This window comes from Rhea pennata, chromosome 2 (genome assembly GCF_028389875.1).
Source record: "Rhea pennata isolate bPtePen1 chromosome 2, bPtePen1.pri, whole genome shotgun sequence".
NCBI classification, from domain to species: domain Eukaryota; kingdom Metazoa; phylum Chordata; class Aves; order Rheiformes; family Rheidae; genus Rhea; species Rhea pennata.
Genome location: NC_084664.1, coordinates 105,222,132 through 105,242,519, shown reverse-complemented (window position 1 = coordinate 105,242,519; position 20,388 = coordinate 105,222,132). Strand labels below are relative to the sequence as shown.

Sequence of the window (20,388 nt, the reverse complement as noted above, 5' to 3'; positions counted from 1 at the left end):
TAAACAATAGGATGGTATATCCATAAGTCTTACATTTCCCTGATAGTTTTCCTCCACCACTCAACTTTTTCACTCTTCCTGCCCCTGCACCGTGTTGAGGGAGGGTGGCTTTTGCAATACTGTCTTTTCCCTTTCCTCAGTATGGTTGTGGAGAGTTTTGTCTTGGTCTATTTTTTGTGTCTGGTACAAATTAGGAATTTGATTTAAAACCGAAATGGGTCAGGAGCAGTCTATTGCTTCCAAGAGCATGGGAGGAGCCAAAGATGAACTTGACTTTTCAGAATGACTGATCTGATTAAGCTATTAAGCTAGTCAGTATCTCCATCTTTTTTGAAGAATAGTAGCTTTTTATTATGTGGGATTAAAAGAACTAAAATAAATATTTTATTTAGCACATGAGCTATTTCAGCGCAGAGGTAACTTTCTATTTTAGAATAAAGATTCAGGAATCTGATTATCCAAATCTGTTTTTTTTTTTTTTTTTTAATACTGTAGTGTGTACTACACACACATCACTTCTTTGAGTTTAGATAAATTTAATATACGAGGATATTATTCTGTTATGCTAATTATCTCCGATATCTGTAATATTTGTATGCTCATCTACTTGGCTACAGAGAATGTTTTGTTACAGTATCTTCTTCTGGACACATTTTTTATCTTATCTGAATATAAACCCCTCTAATCACAGACTTTTTGACATCTTTCTATAAGCAGGGGGAGAGAGATAGTGGGGGGAAGGGAGAAAGCAGTACATACGCACCATACACAAGTGGATCCTCTTTATTTTGCTTTACTATTTATAAGTGATTAGGTCATTAGTGTATTTGTAAAATCGCTAATATTTTAAAGAGAACAAGCAATTACATTCAATATGTGATTTTTACTTTTTTGCATGAGCTCCTGATCAATAGGAATAACTCATTTTTTTCCATGGGATTGAATTTGCTCAATGGTTATTATAAAGAGTAGAGATAAACAATGGATATCATTCTGAGAGCTAACGAGAAGTAATGGATGACTTTGTAAAATATAGGATTCAGAAAAGGCAGAATATTACCATAATTGTTCTTAAAATGAGTCATTGATCTTTCCTGAAATTGTTCTGTCACTAAATACAAATATCATTTGTAGAATGATTAATGGAATTATTAACTTGGTAATTAACCAGCCAAGTGCTCTACTGCTAATACTAAAAATTATAATTTTCAAATGTAACATAAAAAAAATTTTAAGATCTACCCTGGTTACCTATCAATTATGAATGAAAGTGCTTCTTTTTACAAATCATTTTTAAATTCAGCTTTTCTGAACATATCACAGTGAGTGACCTCATACCGAATATTATGAATATGTATCAAGGCTCAGATTAGCTAATTGTCTTCAATAAGAGTTTTAAAACATGTTCTGTAGTCAACTGTGCATTTTCTGGTCGTAAAGATCCTTCCACAGACAATTTGTCATGACAGTTTCTGTGTCAGTAGCTCTTTTCTTTATTCCCGAGAGCTTTAATTAAATCTTTTAGATGTGCTTATCACTTCTCAGTGCATATTTCAGATATATTTTATTCTGGAAACCAGAAGAGAGACTTTCTTCTAGTTTTTACATAGTTATCTGCAGTATTTTTGTGAGTATTTTCCTTCAACAATATTTCCAAAAGGTGAAGACTTACATTGCATACACTCTTCTGGGGTAATGTGTCTATCATCCATCAAGTCCATACTGGAAAGCCTTCTGCTATGATATGCGTTTACTGGCACATGGAAAAAAAAATATGTATATAAATTTATATATAAATATCAATTATTTTTCTTGAAAGAAGCTTCTGAGTAGCCTGCTTGCCCACATAGGAAGTAAGTTTAAAGACATAGCAGCAAGCAAAAAAGCATGGAAGATTTTTGAAGCATCATCATAGATCACAGTAGTAATCACCATTAAAAATCAATATTCATCTATATTTTTCACACAATAAAAATTGAACAAATGTGTCACACTGTGGTATTTCCCCATCACAATAGTAGCTGTAATAAAATTACTTTTCGGTAAAACTTCTTTGTGTGTTGTCAATGGCCTAAAAATGAAGAAATAAGATGATCAATATTTAGAATAATTTAGAAGCTGTACAATTCATAATTTTAGCCAAAATTGTTTGCTTTCCATTGTTTTCATGAAATCACATAGCTCATTTAATTTAAGAAACAAAAAGTTAATTTTAAAAATATAATCTACGTTGAATTCTAATTTTAAATAAACAAATTTTGCATTTACTCAGAAGCACAAAAAAAAATTGCATTTGAGAGCTAGATGAGAAAGTAATAGTTCTAATCAGAAACGAAATACCCAAAAACTTATCCTTTGTTGCAAGTACATGAATTAAGAAAAAATAATAATTTCATTGACACAGCTACAACACAGACATAATAGAGAAGTGAGAATGTGGAAAACAGTATGAAAAAGTTACACTAATTGGAGAAGTGATGTATGACCAACTGCTAGGATTTGTAAGCAATACTGCACTTTGCATAAGGTCCTAGAAACCTGTCATTTTAATGATTGATTATTTTCATAAGTACCTAGATGATCTATTTCCACCTTCCAGTGTCATGGCCCCTTTTAAAGACGAAGCTTGCAGCTAAAGTTTGTTCTGTAAGATATGAAAAATGAACTATCATCTTCTGATTGAATGATGGTAAAGTGTAGAGCTGGAAAAGCAATCCTGCAAATTTTGTGTCAAATGAACTATGTTGTATGAGAGTGCACATGGCAAAAGTGCAAGAGAGTTGTGATGCTTCTAGTATTACGTATTTTAATGAGGTGCAGCTTTATTGGAGTCCAGGGCTATTTTAACATATTTTAATTTGTAAGTGAGAAATATGAAGATGTTACTTTGACATTTTACTAGGCCAGACTTCATCTCAGAAAGCAAAATAAAATACCTTATAGCTGTCTGAATGACTTAAGTTAATTAAGTTAATGAGAACAATTAGCATTGGAAGGCAAAATAATGAAGATAGCCCCATTATTTCCAAAGGTGAAACTGCGTCTTAATCTTATACTTGAAGTCATAATGTATGCCCAATACCACTTGGTTTTATAGAATAGAGACAAAAGGTAATCTGAAATATGAAAGACTGAACTGGGTGCTCTCTTCTCCTGCACTTTAAGACATTGGTACTGATTTTGTCTAAAACAGAAACCCAGGCTTATGTGGCTGATCATCCAGCTTGCAAACTTCTCCCCAGTCAGTAAGTAGGTATGTTTTAAATGTATTTGGAAAAATAAAACATCTGAAGCAAAAATTACGCCAAATCCTAGAAGTCTCTGAGCAGAGAGCATTTTACATTTTGCATTTGTAATTCTTTTGCTGCAATGATAAATCAGGATTTGAAAAATCTTAATTTCAAGTATTTTTCTGTGTGCTTATTACATTAAAGAGCATAACATTAAAATAGCCCATCAGGACATATTAAAAGTCCATCTAAATTGTTATCCTGTTTCTAGTGATGGACAAAAGTGAATTTGTGCTAGACTGTAAGAGCAAAGCAGACATGCAGACATCCTTCCCAGGAATACTGTGCCCAATTCTAGGAAAATCAGGGTCAAAGACTCCTCAGTCAGAGACAGTGTCTTATCAGCCTTATACGGCATTTTCTTTGAATAATTTGTTTGATAGCTTTCTAAACTTATATAAAGCTTTAGTAACAGCCTAAGAAATCTCAAGATTTAATTACATGTTCTGCTAAAAGCTACTCTTTATTTTCATTGAATCTGTCTCCTTCAGCTTTAATCTGATGTTCCTATTTCCCTTATTGCAAGAGCCTGTGATGAGTTCCTGTTCACCCCATCATATCCCTCCTGACATGTGTTCAGTCATCCCTCCTGTGGAAGCCATTCTGTACCTTTGTTTAAATGTATTTATACATTTAAATGCACCTTTTCCTATTTTATATGGACTTCTGTGCACCTTTTCCTATTTTACATAATCACCTTTCAGATATAGGAAATGAATTCAATATGAATATGTGGTCACTTTTTAGCTTAGTACAGGTACAAAATGATGTGCCTGTTGTGTTCTCTATTCCTTTCTTAATAATTCCAGACATCTAATTTTCTTACATCTGATTTTCTTTTTTTTTTCTGACTGTTACATTTTCTTAGCTCTTTTCAAATTCTGCATAATTAACGCCTTTCCTCCCACCCCAGGCAGACAGCAACATGTGGTTCTTACTGAAAAAAGGGTAACTAAAGAGTCAATTAGTTTTAAAATTGGAATAATTCAGAAGTCTTTTTTTTCTTCTAGTCCTGCCTTGAGATTATTAGGACATGCTTATCTTTAATTAATCAGAAGTTAGCTATTCCTGTATGACTCCTTTTTCTCTCTCTCTCTCTCTTTGAATATTGGTTCACTTTCCCCACTGACCTCCAACTGACCTGTAACTAACATATTTATAGGCTGTTTTTAAAGGATTCGTTAGTTTCTCTTTCCATTTCAGTTTAGTTTGGGTTTTTTTCTTCACTACAAACTTTTTTGTTACATTTTTTGATAGTATTTTCTGGATTTGGCATAAAAGCCCAATCTGAACATCTTTATTCTGCTACATAATACAGACTAATGGGAAATAATTCTTCCATAAATATTCTCTGTGTGTAACTTTTTAACGGAAGTTTACCAGTTTTGTCAGAATATCACAAGTTAACTTTTTCTTCCTTTTCATTAGTTATAGCATCTTCTTAAAATTCTTCTTTTGCTACATTAGGTCAGCAATAGACAAGTTTTTCAATTTTGATTACCTATTGGGCAGCCTGCCAGCTGTCCAAAATCCAAATCCAATTTGCATATAAATGTACATGGGATTTAATTAGCTGTATGCATAGAGTTACTTTCATAATTAGTAAAAAAGATTCTTGTAAGTATATATGGCCATTCTCAAATCATATAGCAAAGAATGTGAAAGGCTGCAGGTGTAATATAAAATTGGAAATTTTGCACAATTTCTTTATTAACTTTATAGGAATCTATGAAGGATCTGAAAGAGATTTTAGAATATCATAGAATATAATTATAAAATAAAAATTATGTCATTATGCACCCAAGTTGTTAGTTCATATTTCCTTTGTTTTCAAAAGATGAAGTCCAAAGCAACAAAAGATTATTCTTTTCTACATCATCATGCCCAATTAAGATCCATCTTGTGCACATCCACGTGCAAAATTATTTTTTGGGTCTATTCACAGCTCCAATTACTGCACATTTTCTAGTTCTTTCTACATTTATGGGTAAAAAAGTTATGTATTTTTTTTTCTAATCATTATGGTACACCATAATTACACAGACATATATTTTTAACTACAAAAATTGAACACAAGTGGTGTTCAGAGGTTCATAGTTTTCTTAGGTTCAAATCTAAAGAAATCTATAGGAAGGATGTTCTGGGGATGTATTTTTCCCTCTGTCTTAAAATCTGTAACGCCAAGCAGCACCTCAGACCTGGAGAGTACAAGCCTATTTTTCTCAAAGAGACTTTCAGTGCTTATTCTGAAGATAGACAAGGTTCCTTAGTGGAGCTGCTCTTTCCTTTCCCAATGCAGTGACAGTTGCCAGAAAAGTTCTCAACTGAAACCTGCGCCAAAATGAAAAATTATAAAAGTCTGCATTTAGCTGTCTTTATTAATATTACTTGTATATTGTTTTTAAATATAGGTTTTAAAGAGGAAAGATTTAAAAAAGAAAGCTTACATTCTCTAATTACATTATCTAATTACAGTCTCTTGTTACATTATCTAATACTGTTCTTATATCAGTTTATGATGTCAGTGGAATTAGACTTGTGCAGTGTGCATCAAATCTAGCATCTACATATGTAGAGTTTAGAACCATATGATGTACAGAACATTTTTTTCACTCTATTTTTTTTGTTTATTTTTCTAAAATTTAGAAAAGATCATGTACATACATTTGAATTCTCCTTATTCTATAGTGGCGTCATTTGCTTTTTTCTTGAAAAATTTACTAATGATTATGTGGAGACTGTAACTTCTATAAAATCCCATAAAAACTCCCAAAATCTAAGAACATCTAGCAAGTAGAAAATTTTCTCAGACAGATTTTTTTACTTCTGATCCCAACAGAACACTAAACCACTTACTATGATTTTCTGGAAATAAAAAGAATATACTGAATCCATTATATTAACAAGATAACAAAAAGCCTGATTCTGTTTCTGTTCAAAAAAAAATTCATAGCATGCCAATGCAATATTCTAATAATTTTATACTCCATAGAGAAAATGATAAACATCATTTTTTTTTGCATTGCATCAATATTCTTAAAAGTAGAGGTTTTCAGGCATCTAAAGATAGTGTGATAGATCTAGTCTTTGGAAGTAGCAGAGGATTTAGAGATACAAAGTACCAAAGAATTGTACAGAAACAACTGGGACAGTGAGAAGAAGAGAGAATCTTGACAGTAATAAAACTAATCTATCAAGAAGAAAAAGAAACAATACAAGATTTCTGTACTTGATACTAAAAGTGAGAATGTTAAAGTATAAAAAACTTTATTTCACTAAAAGTTAAAAATAAGCTTTCAAAGGACAGATGAAATTAACCTTTAGATTACACATAATTTGAACTACTGATATTCCATCCTAACATATAAAAGCTTTTTTTTTTAACATTTGAGCATAAATACATAGTAAAAGGGTGTGTTTATATGCCAGCTTTCGAATGGATCAAGAGGACAGACAACTTGCTTTTCAAGGAGAGAATAAAGGTCCTTGAACTCTCTGGCTTGAAGAGGAGAAGGGTAAGAGAGACATGAATGAGAGTTAGGGCAGTGGACAAGATGAGCATGGCATCCAGCACAGCAAAGCCTGTAGCATGAGAATTAGGCAATACTGAACTGAGAGGAGAGTACAACACAGGCAGGCGACAGGAGAGCAGCTAGCACAGAAGGGCACACAGGAGCTCACACAGGGACCCTGCGAGCAAGGTCACCATGTGCAGCAGTGGCAGTGATGTCCTTCCGAGCACAGTGCCCAGCACTCCCGGAGCAGCCAGCCCAGCTCACAGTTGCACAGAATCACAGAATGGTTGAGGTTGGAAGGGACATCTGGAGGTCATCTAGTCCCCCCTCACACCCTCACCCTCATAGGAAAGAAATTCTTCATCATATTCAGGTGGAACTTCCTGTGGTTCAGTTTGTGCCTGTTGCCTCTAGTCCTGTCAAATGGCATCACTGAAAAGAGTCCAGCCCCACCTCCTTGACACCCTCCCTTCAGGTACTTATACACATTGATAAGATCCCCCCTCAGTCTTCTCTTCCCCAGGCTGAAGAGACCTAGCTCTCGCAGTAGTTCCTCATAGGGCAGGTGCTCCAGCCTTCTGATCATCTTTGTAGCCCTACACTGGACTCTCTGCAGTAGCTCCATGTCTCTCTTGTACTGGGGAGCCCAGAACTGGACACAGTACTCCAGATGTGACCTCACCAGGATTGAGTAAAGGGGTAGGACCTCCCTTAGCCTGTTGGAAACACTCTTCCTAATGCACCCTGGGATACCATTGGCCTTCTTGGCCACAAGAGCACAGGAGAAGGCAGTGAGTGACAGTACTAGGTGAATCCCTGATGTGAGGAATGAAGCCCCCCATCTGCGAACCTGACTTGTTGTTTGGGGATGTTTCCTGTGTGCCAGGGCCTCAGGTTTGGGACATTGTGGAAAGGCTGGTGAGTCTTGTCAAGCCCTTGCTTACTCCCTGGTGCTCGTTCCATGTGCGCACCAACGGGAGGGCCAGCATAGATCTAAAGTTTATCAAATGTGACTACATGGCTCTGTAGGCAGTGGTCAAGGGCATGGTGGACCAAGTGATTTTTTTTCTCAGTTCTAATGATAAAGCCAAAGGGCTCAATGAGGAGTTTATGGATCCTATGGGTCAACAATTAGCTGACAGCAGGGATTCCATTTCTATGACCATGGAGTACTCTATGACAACTATGGACTGCTGAGAAGAGACAGGATCCTCCTGATCAAATGAGTCAAAAACATTTTGCCAGCAAGGTGGCATGTTGAGAAGAGAATGACATGGGAGGGAGAGGATGACCCACAAACAAACGAGTGTGTGGCCCAAATTGGCAAATGAAAGGTATGAGATGACACAGACAGGAAACACCGTGAAAACAACAAAACAGAGTGGAAAAGATCGCGTGCCAAGCATATGTACACAAATAAAGAAGTACGATGAGGACAGCATTTTGAGGGAAGCTCTCACACCCTTACTGGAAACAGCATGACTGGATATCCATATAAAGTGCCTATGCACCAGCACACGCAGCATAGGAAATCGACAGGAGCAGAGTTCTGTGTGCAGTTACAGAGCTACCACATCATCCAGATCACAGCCATGATGGGATAGTTCACACAACTGAAGTGCTGTAATGGATGGATGCAGGCTTTTTAAGAAGGACAGGCCAGGACTGCAAAGAAAGGAGGTTGCCTTTTACATGAGAGAGCAGCTTGGAGCTCTGTCTGGGGATGGATGATGAGCCAGCTGAGGGCTTATTGGTCAGGGTTAGAGGACAGATCATTATGGGCAATGTTGTGGCAGACATCTACTAGTGACCACCTGATCAGAAAGAAGAAGTTGAGGCCTTCTTCAGACAACTAGAAGAACCCTCAGCGCCTGATCCTCCTGGTGGACTTTAACCACTGATACTTGTGGAGCAGCAACACAACAGCATACAAGGAATCTAGATTTCCAGAGTTCACTGATGATAAATTCCTGACACAAGTGATCAAGGAGCCAATGAGAGGAGGTGTTCTACTGGACCTCATACTTAAAAACAGACAATAACTGGTTACGGATGTGAAGCTTGGGGGCAACCTTCCTCCTGCCACAGTGGCCACAAGGTGCTGGAATTCAGGATCCTGAGAGGGAGGAACAAGGCAAATAGTAAGATTCCAGCCCTGGGCTTCAGAAGAGGAGTCTTTGGCCTGTGCAGGGACCTGCTTGAAGAATCTCATGGGTGACGGTCCTGGAGAAAAGAAGGAGGTCCGGGAGAGCAAGTTGATTTTTCAAAGATCACTTCCTCTATCGTCAGAAATGATCTATTTCAGTGTGCAGGAAATCAAGCAAAAACAGGAGGCTTGCATAGATGAACAATGAGCTCCTGACTAAACTGAAACACAAAAAGGAAGCACACAGAAGGTGGAAGAATTTGGTGACCCAAATATAGGAATATAGGGACACTGTCTGACAGCGCAGGAGTGGGGTTAAGAAAGCTAAAGTTCACATGGAGTTGAATCTGGTGATGGACATGAAGGGCAACAAGTAAGGCTTCTGCAAGTATATCAGCTGCAAATGAAAGCTGAGGGAAAATGTGTGCCTGCTGTACACATGGTGACAGAGGGCATGGACAAGGCTGAGGCAGTCAGCATCTTCTTTACCTTAGTCTTTACTGATAAGTTTTGTCTTCAGGAATCCCAGGCCCCTGAGATCTATGGGAAAGTCTGGAGCAAAGAAAACTAACAACTGGTAGAGGAGGATCGGGATAGAAACAAACTTGACACACAGAAGTCTGTGAGACCTGATGGGATACATCACGAATGCTGAAGGACCTGGCTGATGTCATTACGAGGTCATAGTCAATGGTCTTTGAAAGGTCTTGGTAACTGGAAGAAAGCAAATGTCACTCCTATCTTCAAGAAGGGCAAGAGAAGTACTAAGCAAGGATGTACTCTCAGCTGTTACAATAGATGCTAGGGGTATGCAGGAAGAATGAACTGTAGAAACATAGCCAGCTTGAATTCTGGTATTACCACAACCAGAACCAGAGATTATGCAGCTAGTTGGACTTAATGAGTATCAACCATAAATTGTGATGAATGACTTGCAGTTAAATAACATCTGAGCAATCTATAAAGTGTATAAAAATACCTATCCATTAAGATACACTTGAAAATCCATTCATAAAACACTAAAATTAGATTTTTTAAAGGAGTTTATAAATGCAAGGTGGACTACTCTTGACTGTATTGAGAAGTAGGTACAAATGTAATTGAGGTGTGGAAAACTTCAGAAATCTTTTATTATTGAAAATCTTAGAAGACATCCATTTTGTTTCAATATGAAATCAAAATTATATTTGATATTTGGGAAATACTGATTTGTTGTTCTAATATATGTAAGTAAAAAGATAATGTTGCAAAAAATGAGCAAGGAAAAGAAGAAAGAAAAAGCACTCTATCTTCTATCTAACAGTATTTTACCTCTTGTCTTTAATTGCTTTACTTTTTTTTTTTTTTTTTTTTTTTTTTTTTTTTTTTTTGACTGCTTTACTGTCATTTAGGATCACTGCTTTTTCCCTGCTGTTCACATACCTGGATAGTTTTACTGGCCCTGAGAGCACTTGTGCTTTTTTATCAGACATGGTAGGTCTTAAGATAATGAAACTTTAACATCATCAGGTTGCCATCACCATTTTTTTTCCGCTTCAACTCCCACAGGATTTCAACAGTCAAAACCTTGCAAACCACAGAGTTAAGAAATTGGCACTTTGTGATATTTGAAAGCCAAACTTCCAGTCAGACAATTCTGCAGCTGTGTGCTACCTCTAACAGTTTGTGAGACAGTAGCTGCTATCGTGTCAGTATTTGGAGCTTGGAGGAATGGAAGAGGGCAGAATAAGTAATTGTAATGTGCACATTCACATTTTATCTCTCAGCCGTACGAGTTTCAAAATAAATGTGTTCACCATTGCAAAGTTCCTAATCACAGTCCTGCAGTGATGCGTGGTATTTGTTTCTACTCGAGCCGGTTCAAGAGATATCAGAGTTTAATATTGACAGAGATGAGCAGTGGGTTATGGGCAGAGGGCCAAGGCAGAATATGGTGCATCGCAGAATATAGTGCATCCCAGAACTCTCATATAATTTTTGTTCAGTGACTATAAAGCAATTTCGAGAAGTAGTGCCTCTAGGAGGCATAATGTTGAATGATATTGCAGTATAGTAAGTGCTTTCTTCAGAAATCAAAAGGTTTATTTTGTTGAGTGTACTTTTTTTTCTTATTTTGAAGAGAACTTTGTTTTCCATTTAAACATTAGTGAAGTACAGTGTTTTCCTGATACAGAAAACAAAACAAAACAAAAAATCTTCAATGTGAAAAAGCAGTACATAGCGAAGAAGGTACATGACATGATTCTCGAGCTAGTCCACACAATTTCCAGACAAATTCAGAGGGGGAATTGGAAGTGGATAAGGGACAAAAAGTTAATATCTGCTACAGAGCTGAACACTTTTATACCTGGGAGAAGTAAAAGGGAAAGTAATGAAGATGCATATTGAGCAACTGTTAAAAGTTAAGAATTCTGAAATGGTAAATGGAACAAAATTGAATCTGGCAACCATGTAATTACTGGGAAGGAAAATGATCATGCTTTTTATTGGCCGGAAGATTATGTAGGTAAAAATATTACTGCTGAAAGTGAATCTTAATGTATAAAGGGGAAAGAAAAAATAGCTTGTGCCAAGCATACTTTCACACCCTCATTCTCAAGTGTTAAAAAAAATGCAAAAAATCTTTCATGCAACTCTCACTTTTTTAAAACCCAAAGGAAGAGATTGTAAGTATTCTTGGTATTATCTGCTTGTTAGGATCTGGAAGAACTGTTCCTATTACGTTCAGAAATCAGGAGCCATTTTGTAAAGAGCTATTATAGCATGTTAAACAAATGACTCCTACACTATATTTCTCAGGTAGACTTTAGACTGTTTTTCTTAACTATAAGTAAGCCATTTAGATAAAAAAATACATTTTTTTTCTTTTTTAATACGACTGTAGTAAAAAAAGTAATAGCATGTTGATTGTATTATGTATTCATGACTAATCAATATTTCTGACATCTCTTTTTAAATTTTTGCTTTTAGAGATATTTAAATTTTGAGTGCTTGCAATATGAATGTCAAACACAATGACTTGAAGAGAATAATGCAGAAACAATTTGAACTTAGCCTTAACTGGCTAAGGAAGGCATGCTTTCTTCATGCTAAAGAACATTTTGATTTCTCTTATTGTAATAGGGAAGGAATACATATTTATAGGCACATGAGATAGTGATAAGCAGAGATGGACACACACAAACACACAAAAAAAAGCATCTTCAGGCACATTGTGAAAAATATACCTGCTTTTGTGTTCTTGCACTGTAAAACTAATGGTATGGATATTCTGGTTCATTCCAACGGGCTCAGAATATTATAAAAAACAAAGCCAGGAAAGCTGAAAAGTTACTGGCAATTCACTAAGAGTTAGAAGTATTCATTTCTTATTGTGTCTGTTTTGTTGGAGATGGACAGTTTTTTCCTCGATCATGTAGCTGGAAAGAAATATTTTCTTCATAAAAGCTATTCTATTTGAGCATGCCATGCCCTAGTATGATCAGATTGTAAAAGGTACAATTGAAGAATAAAGTTATTATGCAAAGTCAGCTGAGCAGAGATATGTGATTATTTGAGAAGGAAAAATAATTTAAGCAAAACCAGATGTTTTAAAGGCTAGCTTAATTCTTATTATGTGCGAGAACAAATTGTTATATTGTAAATATGCATGATTCTTCTTTTTGTAACTGTTAACAATACCGAATTTATGAACGGTCATTTGAAGGAGTCCTCTGTTACTTACTCACTGTATAATGTTTGTATAATAACATGTACAACATATCTTCTGCCACACTTACAGTATTTGCTAAACAACTTAAATTATTTGATATCCAGAAATCTTAATGTCAGATTCTGATCTGTATGACAGCATTGATTAACTTACAAAGTATTGTTCCTTGCTTGCTGTACTACAAGTAACTCAAATTTTTTGCCCTATTTAAAATATTAAATGTAATTGTTCAGTAAATTTCAGGGGTTCTATAGTAATACATGGTACCCAGAAATATACTAGGGAAATTCATTTTGAGAAGAGTATTTTAATACTTAAAGGAGATATAATTTAAGCAAAATCAAATCCTTTTAACAAAATTAAAAAATATGTATAATTTGTTCATAAGTTCCAAGGAATGAGTTTACTCAGAGTCTAGGAGATTTCTGTCTTGTAAAGGTGTGAAACCTAGTTTGCTATGCATATGTTTACTCATGGTCTGTGCAGTCCCTTAATATTAAAGGGCAAATGTGTTCTAAATAAATAAGAAGTTGACATAAATTTATGTTACTATAATCTGGAGATGAACCTCTAACACCATTCAGAGCATTAAATATTTTTAGACATTGATAAATGTCTAAAACTGAAACATAGTTTACACTAGTGAAGATACTAACTAAATCTTGCAGTGATTTCCTTTCTTCATTCTAATTTGGCTTCATACCTGAGACCCCTTCCTTCTCCGCACACACTTCTACATGAACTGTATACAATTTCCCAAACAGTCATGAATAGTGCCAATGTCACAGGCAAGACAGAATAAATGTTAACCCACTGTGGATCTGGGTGCTGAGGTTTATTTAGAAACCACCAGATTAGAGCTTTTACTCGATGATCTCACACACTCCCTGACTCACTTCCCTGAAGTACTGCATTCACTAGGTATCCCTTTCCCAGCAAGGAGGTCACTGCTGCTTCAGGAAGGTGGAGCAGAAATTCACGTTGATCCCATTCATCTGTGCTGCTGCTCATAGCTGCCAGCCTTGAGCATTGGTGGCCAAGGTCCTTGGCATCCCCCAGAGTTTGTCTCCATGCATCTCCCTGGTTTGCAGGATGCCTCCCCTTTTCCAGGATCTTTCCTCCGGCTGGGAGCTTCACCTTCTTCTTGCTGACCTCCCAAGGTCTCAGTTTCCTGAATCTGAGTGGGCTGCGTGCGGAAGCAGAATGGATGAGCATCCTCCTAACCATTGTTCTTTGCCTCATGTCTCATCATTAATTGGAGAATTCAGGAGGTGCCCCTGGTCCAGCTCTTACCAAGATTTAAATGCAGATCCCATCAGTTGCAGCTTGCAAGTAGCAGACTTCTGTTTGAGGGTTCAAAAGTTCAGTTTCAAACATTCACCCACACATACACATACAGCCAGTTATCTGCTGCCTGTCAGTGTTCATAATCTAAGCTGTTTTTCACCTACCACAGCGACCTCTTCAATATCTCACCAATTCACAGAAATTCCCTGGTTAGTCAGTCACAAAAAGAGGTGCAAACATGTGAAATGAAAATATTTTCTGTGATATTTCTTTGGAACAGACATACAACCACTTAGACATGCATTGGGTTATTAGAATTTTTTAAAGAAATTTGTTTTGTCTGAAGAATTCTCAGTTTCTCTTTGAGATCTCTCTAATTTTCATAATCCTGGTCTCCCTCTGTTGTCCTCAGGTTCAGCTGGGCCTTCATATCTATATGGTCAATATGCTCTTCTTGTTATATTTCCATTCACACTGGCACATTAGTCCCTTCCTATTTTACCTCTAATCTACACCTCTGAGAAGTACCCATATCTATTGGAGTTCCTGTCCTTGGGAAGTCTGCACTGATTAAAACCAACAATAACCTTGTAATGTTTCTCGGTAGCAACATTATAGTAAATTGCATGAGGACTTTAATAAGAAGACAATAATAGTTTATATATTGTGTGTAGCTACATTGAAATAATTCCATCTAGGTATCCCATTTAATTTAAATTTGGGAAATAAAATCCTACCCTATATTAATGCTTCTTATGCACTTGCACTATAAAAGATTGATTTTAAGCAGTAGCAAAGAATTAGAAAATATTCTGCAGAGAAATTCACATCCAAACTATACTAATTGAGCTCAAAATTAGTGATGCTATACAACAAAAGCAAGGAAATGCACAGTTAAGCAGGAAATGTACCATATGTTATTGTATACCTGGGCACAATGGGGACACTATCTTAATGGCTTTCTTAATGTTCCTATTGTACTGGATGTTGGTGGACATATGGTATGCTGCCTGTTTATATGCCTGTGTATTTCCATGCTTGTGTTGGCTGACTTTGATAGCACTTTCTATCCATCTACTGCCAGGCAAACAGCTTTGAAACATTTTGCTTGTTTATCTGGAGCTCAAAACATACGCATTTTGTTTTGCCTCTTCGTTTTCACCACTCTTTCTAGTGCAGTTGTATATTGCAATTATTATTATTAGCAGGCTTCCCACAGCTTTGGTCCCTGCTTGGTAAAAATCTGGAGCACTGCTGTATAGTCCTTCCACGTGCCAGGGGGTTTCGACTCACTCTGGGCACTGTCCTAGCAAGCTGCTAAGGCAGCCGCAGCAGCAGCAGCCAGGAGGAGGGCTTGGGCCACCGGTTCGGTTCTCCACCTGCCCCCAGGGGCCTCTGGCACACCTGAGGTGGAAGCAAAGGTCTTCCCACTTCGGCTCCGGCTGTCAAGGTGTCCCTAAGTGCTACCCCACAACAGCTACTTGCCCCTCCCTTGCTGGATGCCAAGGGCAGTTGGTGCAGATTTGCAGAGGGAAAGATTATTTCCCTGGCTTAACTTATAGCAAATTTTCATTTCATTTTTAAATTGGACCTATAAGGGAGAAACAGGGTGCTTTTTTTTTTCTTGGTTTTATTTTGGTTTTGTTTTTTAATCAGATTTATCCAGAGCTGTAGCGAACAATGTGTTTCACGTGACGGCATCCATGGAAAAGGACAAAGGGACAAACTTGGTGCATTTGCCACATACAAGATAGTCAGTTCCCTTGTTCTGTTTAAACAGAAAAAGATTTGTGGATAGTAGCTGACTGGAACAAACCAGACAAGATTCAACACATTTACAGAAACTTTGCTGAAAATTAGAAATATTAACTTTAGAAATATGAATATTAAACTGCACTAGGATTTCTCATCTTCATTCATTGGCATCTCTGAAAACGCATCTTTCTCATAAGCTACAACTTTTACTAGATCTGCCATAAATGCTTAGATGAACTCAAGGTAGTGTTTCAGTATTTTTTGATACTGTGTAGGGAGACCTGTGGCACTGTTGCCTCAGCCTCTGTAAGGCCAAGGACCCTCCTTGCTTTTTTGCATTTCTGTAGTTCTGTAATTCCTTATGTCCCACTAATAATTGTGCTGGGTATATAAAAAGAACCTATCTTTTTTTTTTTTTTTTTTTTTTTTTTTTTTTTTGAGGCTACTTGCATTGGCATACTGACATGGAGAAGTTCCTGAACTGGTTTTCTGCTTCGGCCCCCTATAAGGACTCAGGTGGGGCAAAGATGCGTTAGATGATCCCAATTATTTTCAAAGTCTAAGGAAATAAAATGAGGAGGCCATTTATTATCCAGTCTTCTGCTCTTTTTAACTCGTGGTAGAAAAGCTGATATTACTAATTCTTCTAAGAATTAAGATCGACCTTAGCATAGATCTTTTTTATTATTTATTTAAATTTTTCAATGTTGTATACTGGCAATAACAATAACAAGAATCTGATTTTGGGTTGTGGCATTGTGCAGAGACTTCCAGAGTAAGTGTTTTGGCTTTGTTGCAGCATCACTCCATCAGGAATTAACTGTTATCTGGAGCATATTAACACATGTTCTATAAACGTTCACACTTAAATAGGTCATTACTGCTGTCATTACGTAATATAGATATTGAAGTCATGGAAGTGCAGAACTACTTCAGAAGAATTATATCTTGTAAATAGACAAGAGCCAAACGCTTTTGACATCTCTGTATTTATACTTCAGGTATACCTTGGTAAAAATTCTCTTAAAGAAAGTGGTGACCTTAGGAATTCTTGTAGAAGATATTTGTGGATCGCTGTGAGCAAGTGTGGAAATGAGATGAAGTTCTTATACATTAGCTTGTCAATAGACACTGTGTATTGTGATTCATTGCAGATGGTGACTAGTCTTTTAAATAAGATTGTCTATATGCTAGTGATTTCTAATAAGTTTATGTTCTTGTCTATTATTACTCAAAGTTTACCATTCTAAGTATTCAAGTACTGTTTTTACTAAGAGTCCATGGTATGTGTGATTATATTAATTTGGTCATGAAATAAAACATTCACATTGAAACTCTCTCTTTTATTATGCAGACATTAGACCATATTAAATGTTTCTAAAATGTTTAAGTAAGAAATATTTTTAAAGTAGCTTGATTGATCTTGAAAATGTACTATATATATATTCCTATGAGAACAAGATAAAATTTAAGCCCATATGTATGACTTATGATTAATATATTTTAGATATTTTAGTTTATTAAAAAAAAAACTTTTTTCAGTTGCTAATTTTATAATATTGTAGTGTGTAGTTTAATATTTTTAAATTAATCTTTTTTTGCAACATGAATGGAAAAGAAAGACACAATTAATGACATTTTTACTAATATATTCATAAAAATTTGTAATAAGAATGAATTGTTAATAGAGCTTGCTTAGAATTTTCAATAAGGTAAAGTTATTAGAGAAAATCATCAAATTAAAGTAATTGAAAAGGAAACAACCGCCTCTTTCAAAAAAATGTCCAGTGAAAGCCAGTAACAACAAAAAACCTTTTTATCAGGCTACTCTTGTGTATCCAATTACAGCGCGGAATTTGCCGACCTGTTGGTTTCAACTGATTTAGAGCGTGGAAATGTGGCTGCATCTGTACTACTTAGTGAACAAGTTCATCAGTAGACAGTAGCATCATGGGGTCTCTGACACTCTCAGCAATCACACTGTTAGCTCAAAAGCTTTTATACCCTAACAGCTCACTTAACCAAGAGTGATTTTGACAAGTGATGCTGAGCTTTTCTAAGAAAATCAGTGGGCTATCTAGCCTTCCAAATGATAGACATATTCTATTAGACATGTGTACGCGTAATAGCTTGCCTGTCCCATTCACGCTGCTGGGAATATGGTGACAGGCACCCAGAAGTATCTGGGGTCTCCACGCTCCAGAGCTTTGTTAAAACTCTCAGGCTCTGTGCCATGTTGTTCAGACATTTCTCCCAAGACTTTTAGGTTCCCAGACTTAAGACTGAATAAAAGATTTTTTAAAATTCCCTTTCAGAAAACCTATTTGAAAATCAGCCTAAAGAAAGGCAAGAAACATAGGAATTGTGCTTTGTAGCAGTGGAATAGGCTTGCAGCAGGATTTCAATGAAAATACAGAGATGCCATGGATAGAATTGAAGATGCATGTCCTTAAATTTAAAGCACAGGAAGTTTTCAGTTAACCCTGAGTGAGACAGGAGCTAGTAATATACCAAAACAGCTCAGGTCTGTCAGGTCTGTCAGGTATTAAATCACATATAGCACTTATATGAAGTCTTCTGGGATCAGTTTGTAGTGTAGCTACCTTTAGGCAGTGTTTGAGCTCATAAACCTTGATAAATCTGTGTTGCTCCATGCAGAGCTGTTGGGTATCAGGTCACTGTACTCTGAATTCTGGAGAGGTTATTAGCTCTGTTCTGGTGCCCAACTTGAATGTTGCTCTTGCTCTGCTGCACGTTATTATTGAAAGCATGATTTATCATAGAAAGATTTATCAAAACCAATATAGTATTGTCATGGTTATGCTTTAATGGTGATTTTTATGATGACTACATTTTTGTAAATAATCTTTCCCTCCTGCTGTTAGTATAATATGAAGTCTTTATGCTGGACTAGTGACTGGAATTCTGTCAAAAGAGAGATTTGAAATATCTTTGATCTTTTTCACTATTCTCTGTAGGCCTTTCTTCCAATAAAAAAAGGCTCATGAGTTGTATGTGAGTGCTTTAAATGTATCTTGAATAGCAGTAGTAGTGCAGTTCAGAACTGTCAGTCAATAAATAATGGCTCCTAGTCATCAGAAACTAAGTGAGCAAAGATAGCCTGCTCCTCACTGTGAAAGACAATTCCAAGTAATTGCTCTAAAACGCTATCTTTTTTTTTCTTTATTAAAAAATCAGTTGAAAAAGAATCCAGTGTGTACTTTAAAGCTGACACTACCGAAAAATTCTGCATCATCTAAATTCTAGTGGTCTATTATTGATGGATTACAAAACTTGTTTTCTCAGAAGAAATTTGATCTGCAGTTGTTTTAAATTTAAAATACTTAGTACTCTGGTCACACTTTTAAAAACATTCATTTCAGAATACAGAGATAAAAGGAAGTGAACTCAGGATTTGGGACCAGACAAAGTTCCTTGTATGTTGCTGGAGACTCCACCAAGACAGTGAGTGAAGACGACAGAGATTATCTGATCTCTACCATGACAAGACAAACGGTAATGAAAAGGATCAAAGGACTTAAAGGCTTCAGAAAATTACCATGAGGAAGTACATGCCAGACTTATATGTATATAAATACTATATGTATTATTTTTATTTTAGATTCTTATTTTTAGTAAAAATCAAAGAAAATATGCTAAAGTCAGTGTGTACCAAGAATTTTAGTCAGCAGATGTCTATTCTTCCTTTCCAGTTATCTTAATTACTGACTTCTAAGGCAAAAGGTGGACTTCAATGTGGCCTATATTTTATCTCTGGGAAGAAAAAATTTATTTAAAATCTACACAGTAAAAGGCAGACAGTTCAAATTCTGTCCTGGGAAGAAAGTGATTCTGAGGTGAAAATCAATGCGCTGTTCCTTGCTTTAGTGCCTGGGGGGCGGGGGGAAGGGAGAAAGAGGGGAAGGAATTTGGAGGGAGGGAGACTACTTGCTTGTTTGCTTGTCTGCTTGTTGCAGAGCAAGTAACTCTGGTTCTCTGTTTCACAGATCTACCAGACTGACATAGGGATAGTTCCTTTCTTTCATAAAAAATTCTAACATTTAAAGAGGTTCTTATATTAAAAAGATCCAAATATTATTATTTATACATTTAGATTAAAAAGTCCACCTTCTGTCTGTGTCTCTTATACTCATGACTAAATAGGAATACATAGAAATAATTCATCTCAAGTTTATCCTGATGCCTGTATCATTTTTATTTGAATTAGATTCAAGTCTAGAATAAGATAATTATCTTAATTATCTGTGTAAAAAATGTAAATGTCACATAGGAAGCAAAATGAATATATTAAGACAACCCCAAAAAGCAGATATTGAGAGTTTTAGGTATCTCTCCTTTAAAAAATCTTGACTTAAAAAAATACCAGCGACTTTCAGTTGTCAAACCAGACATGCTCTGTTGGATTGGTTGCCATATAGAGCCATTAATGAGTAAATATAGATTCTGTTTCACAAGCATTCTGTGAACTTTGACAGCTCAGCCACACACTTGTGTCCTTCTTACTTTATGTCCCTTAAAACTTCTAAGAGGATTCTAGTTTGTAGTTAAATCCAACAATATTTTTCCTTTTGTTAAAACGTTGCATGCTCCTTTTAAGCCTGCTTCATAGACCCTATGCATTCCTCTTGATCTTTTCTTGGAATTTGTATAAGACTCTACAAA

General features: G+C 36.1%; 1 protein-coding gene across 1 annotated transcript in view; it reads left to right on the top strand.

The window, feature by feature from the left end:
• CCDC102B (coiled-coil domain containing 102B) overlaps positions 1-19,243 on the top strand; it is a 186,601-nt gene extending 167,358 nt beyond the window's left edge. Inside the window, exon 5 of the mRNA XM_062568104.1 lies at positions 19,089-19,243. Within this exon, the coding sequence (XP_062424088.1) occupies positions 19,089-19,178 (90 nt within the window). The 3' untranslated portion in view covers positions 19,179-19,243. The remainder of the gene's footprint in view (positions 1-19,088) is intronic.
• The last annotated feature ends 1,145 nt before the right edge of the window (positions 19,244-20,388 follow it).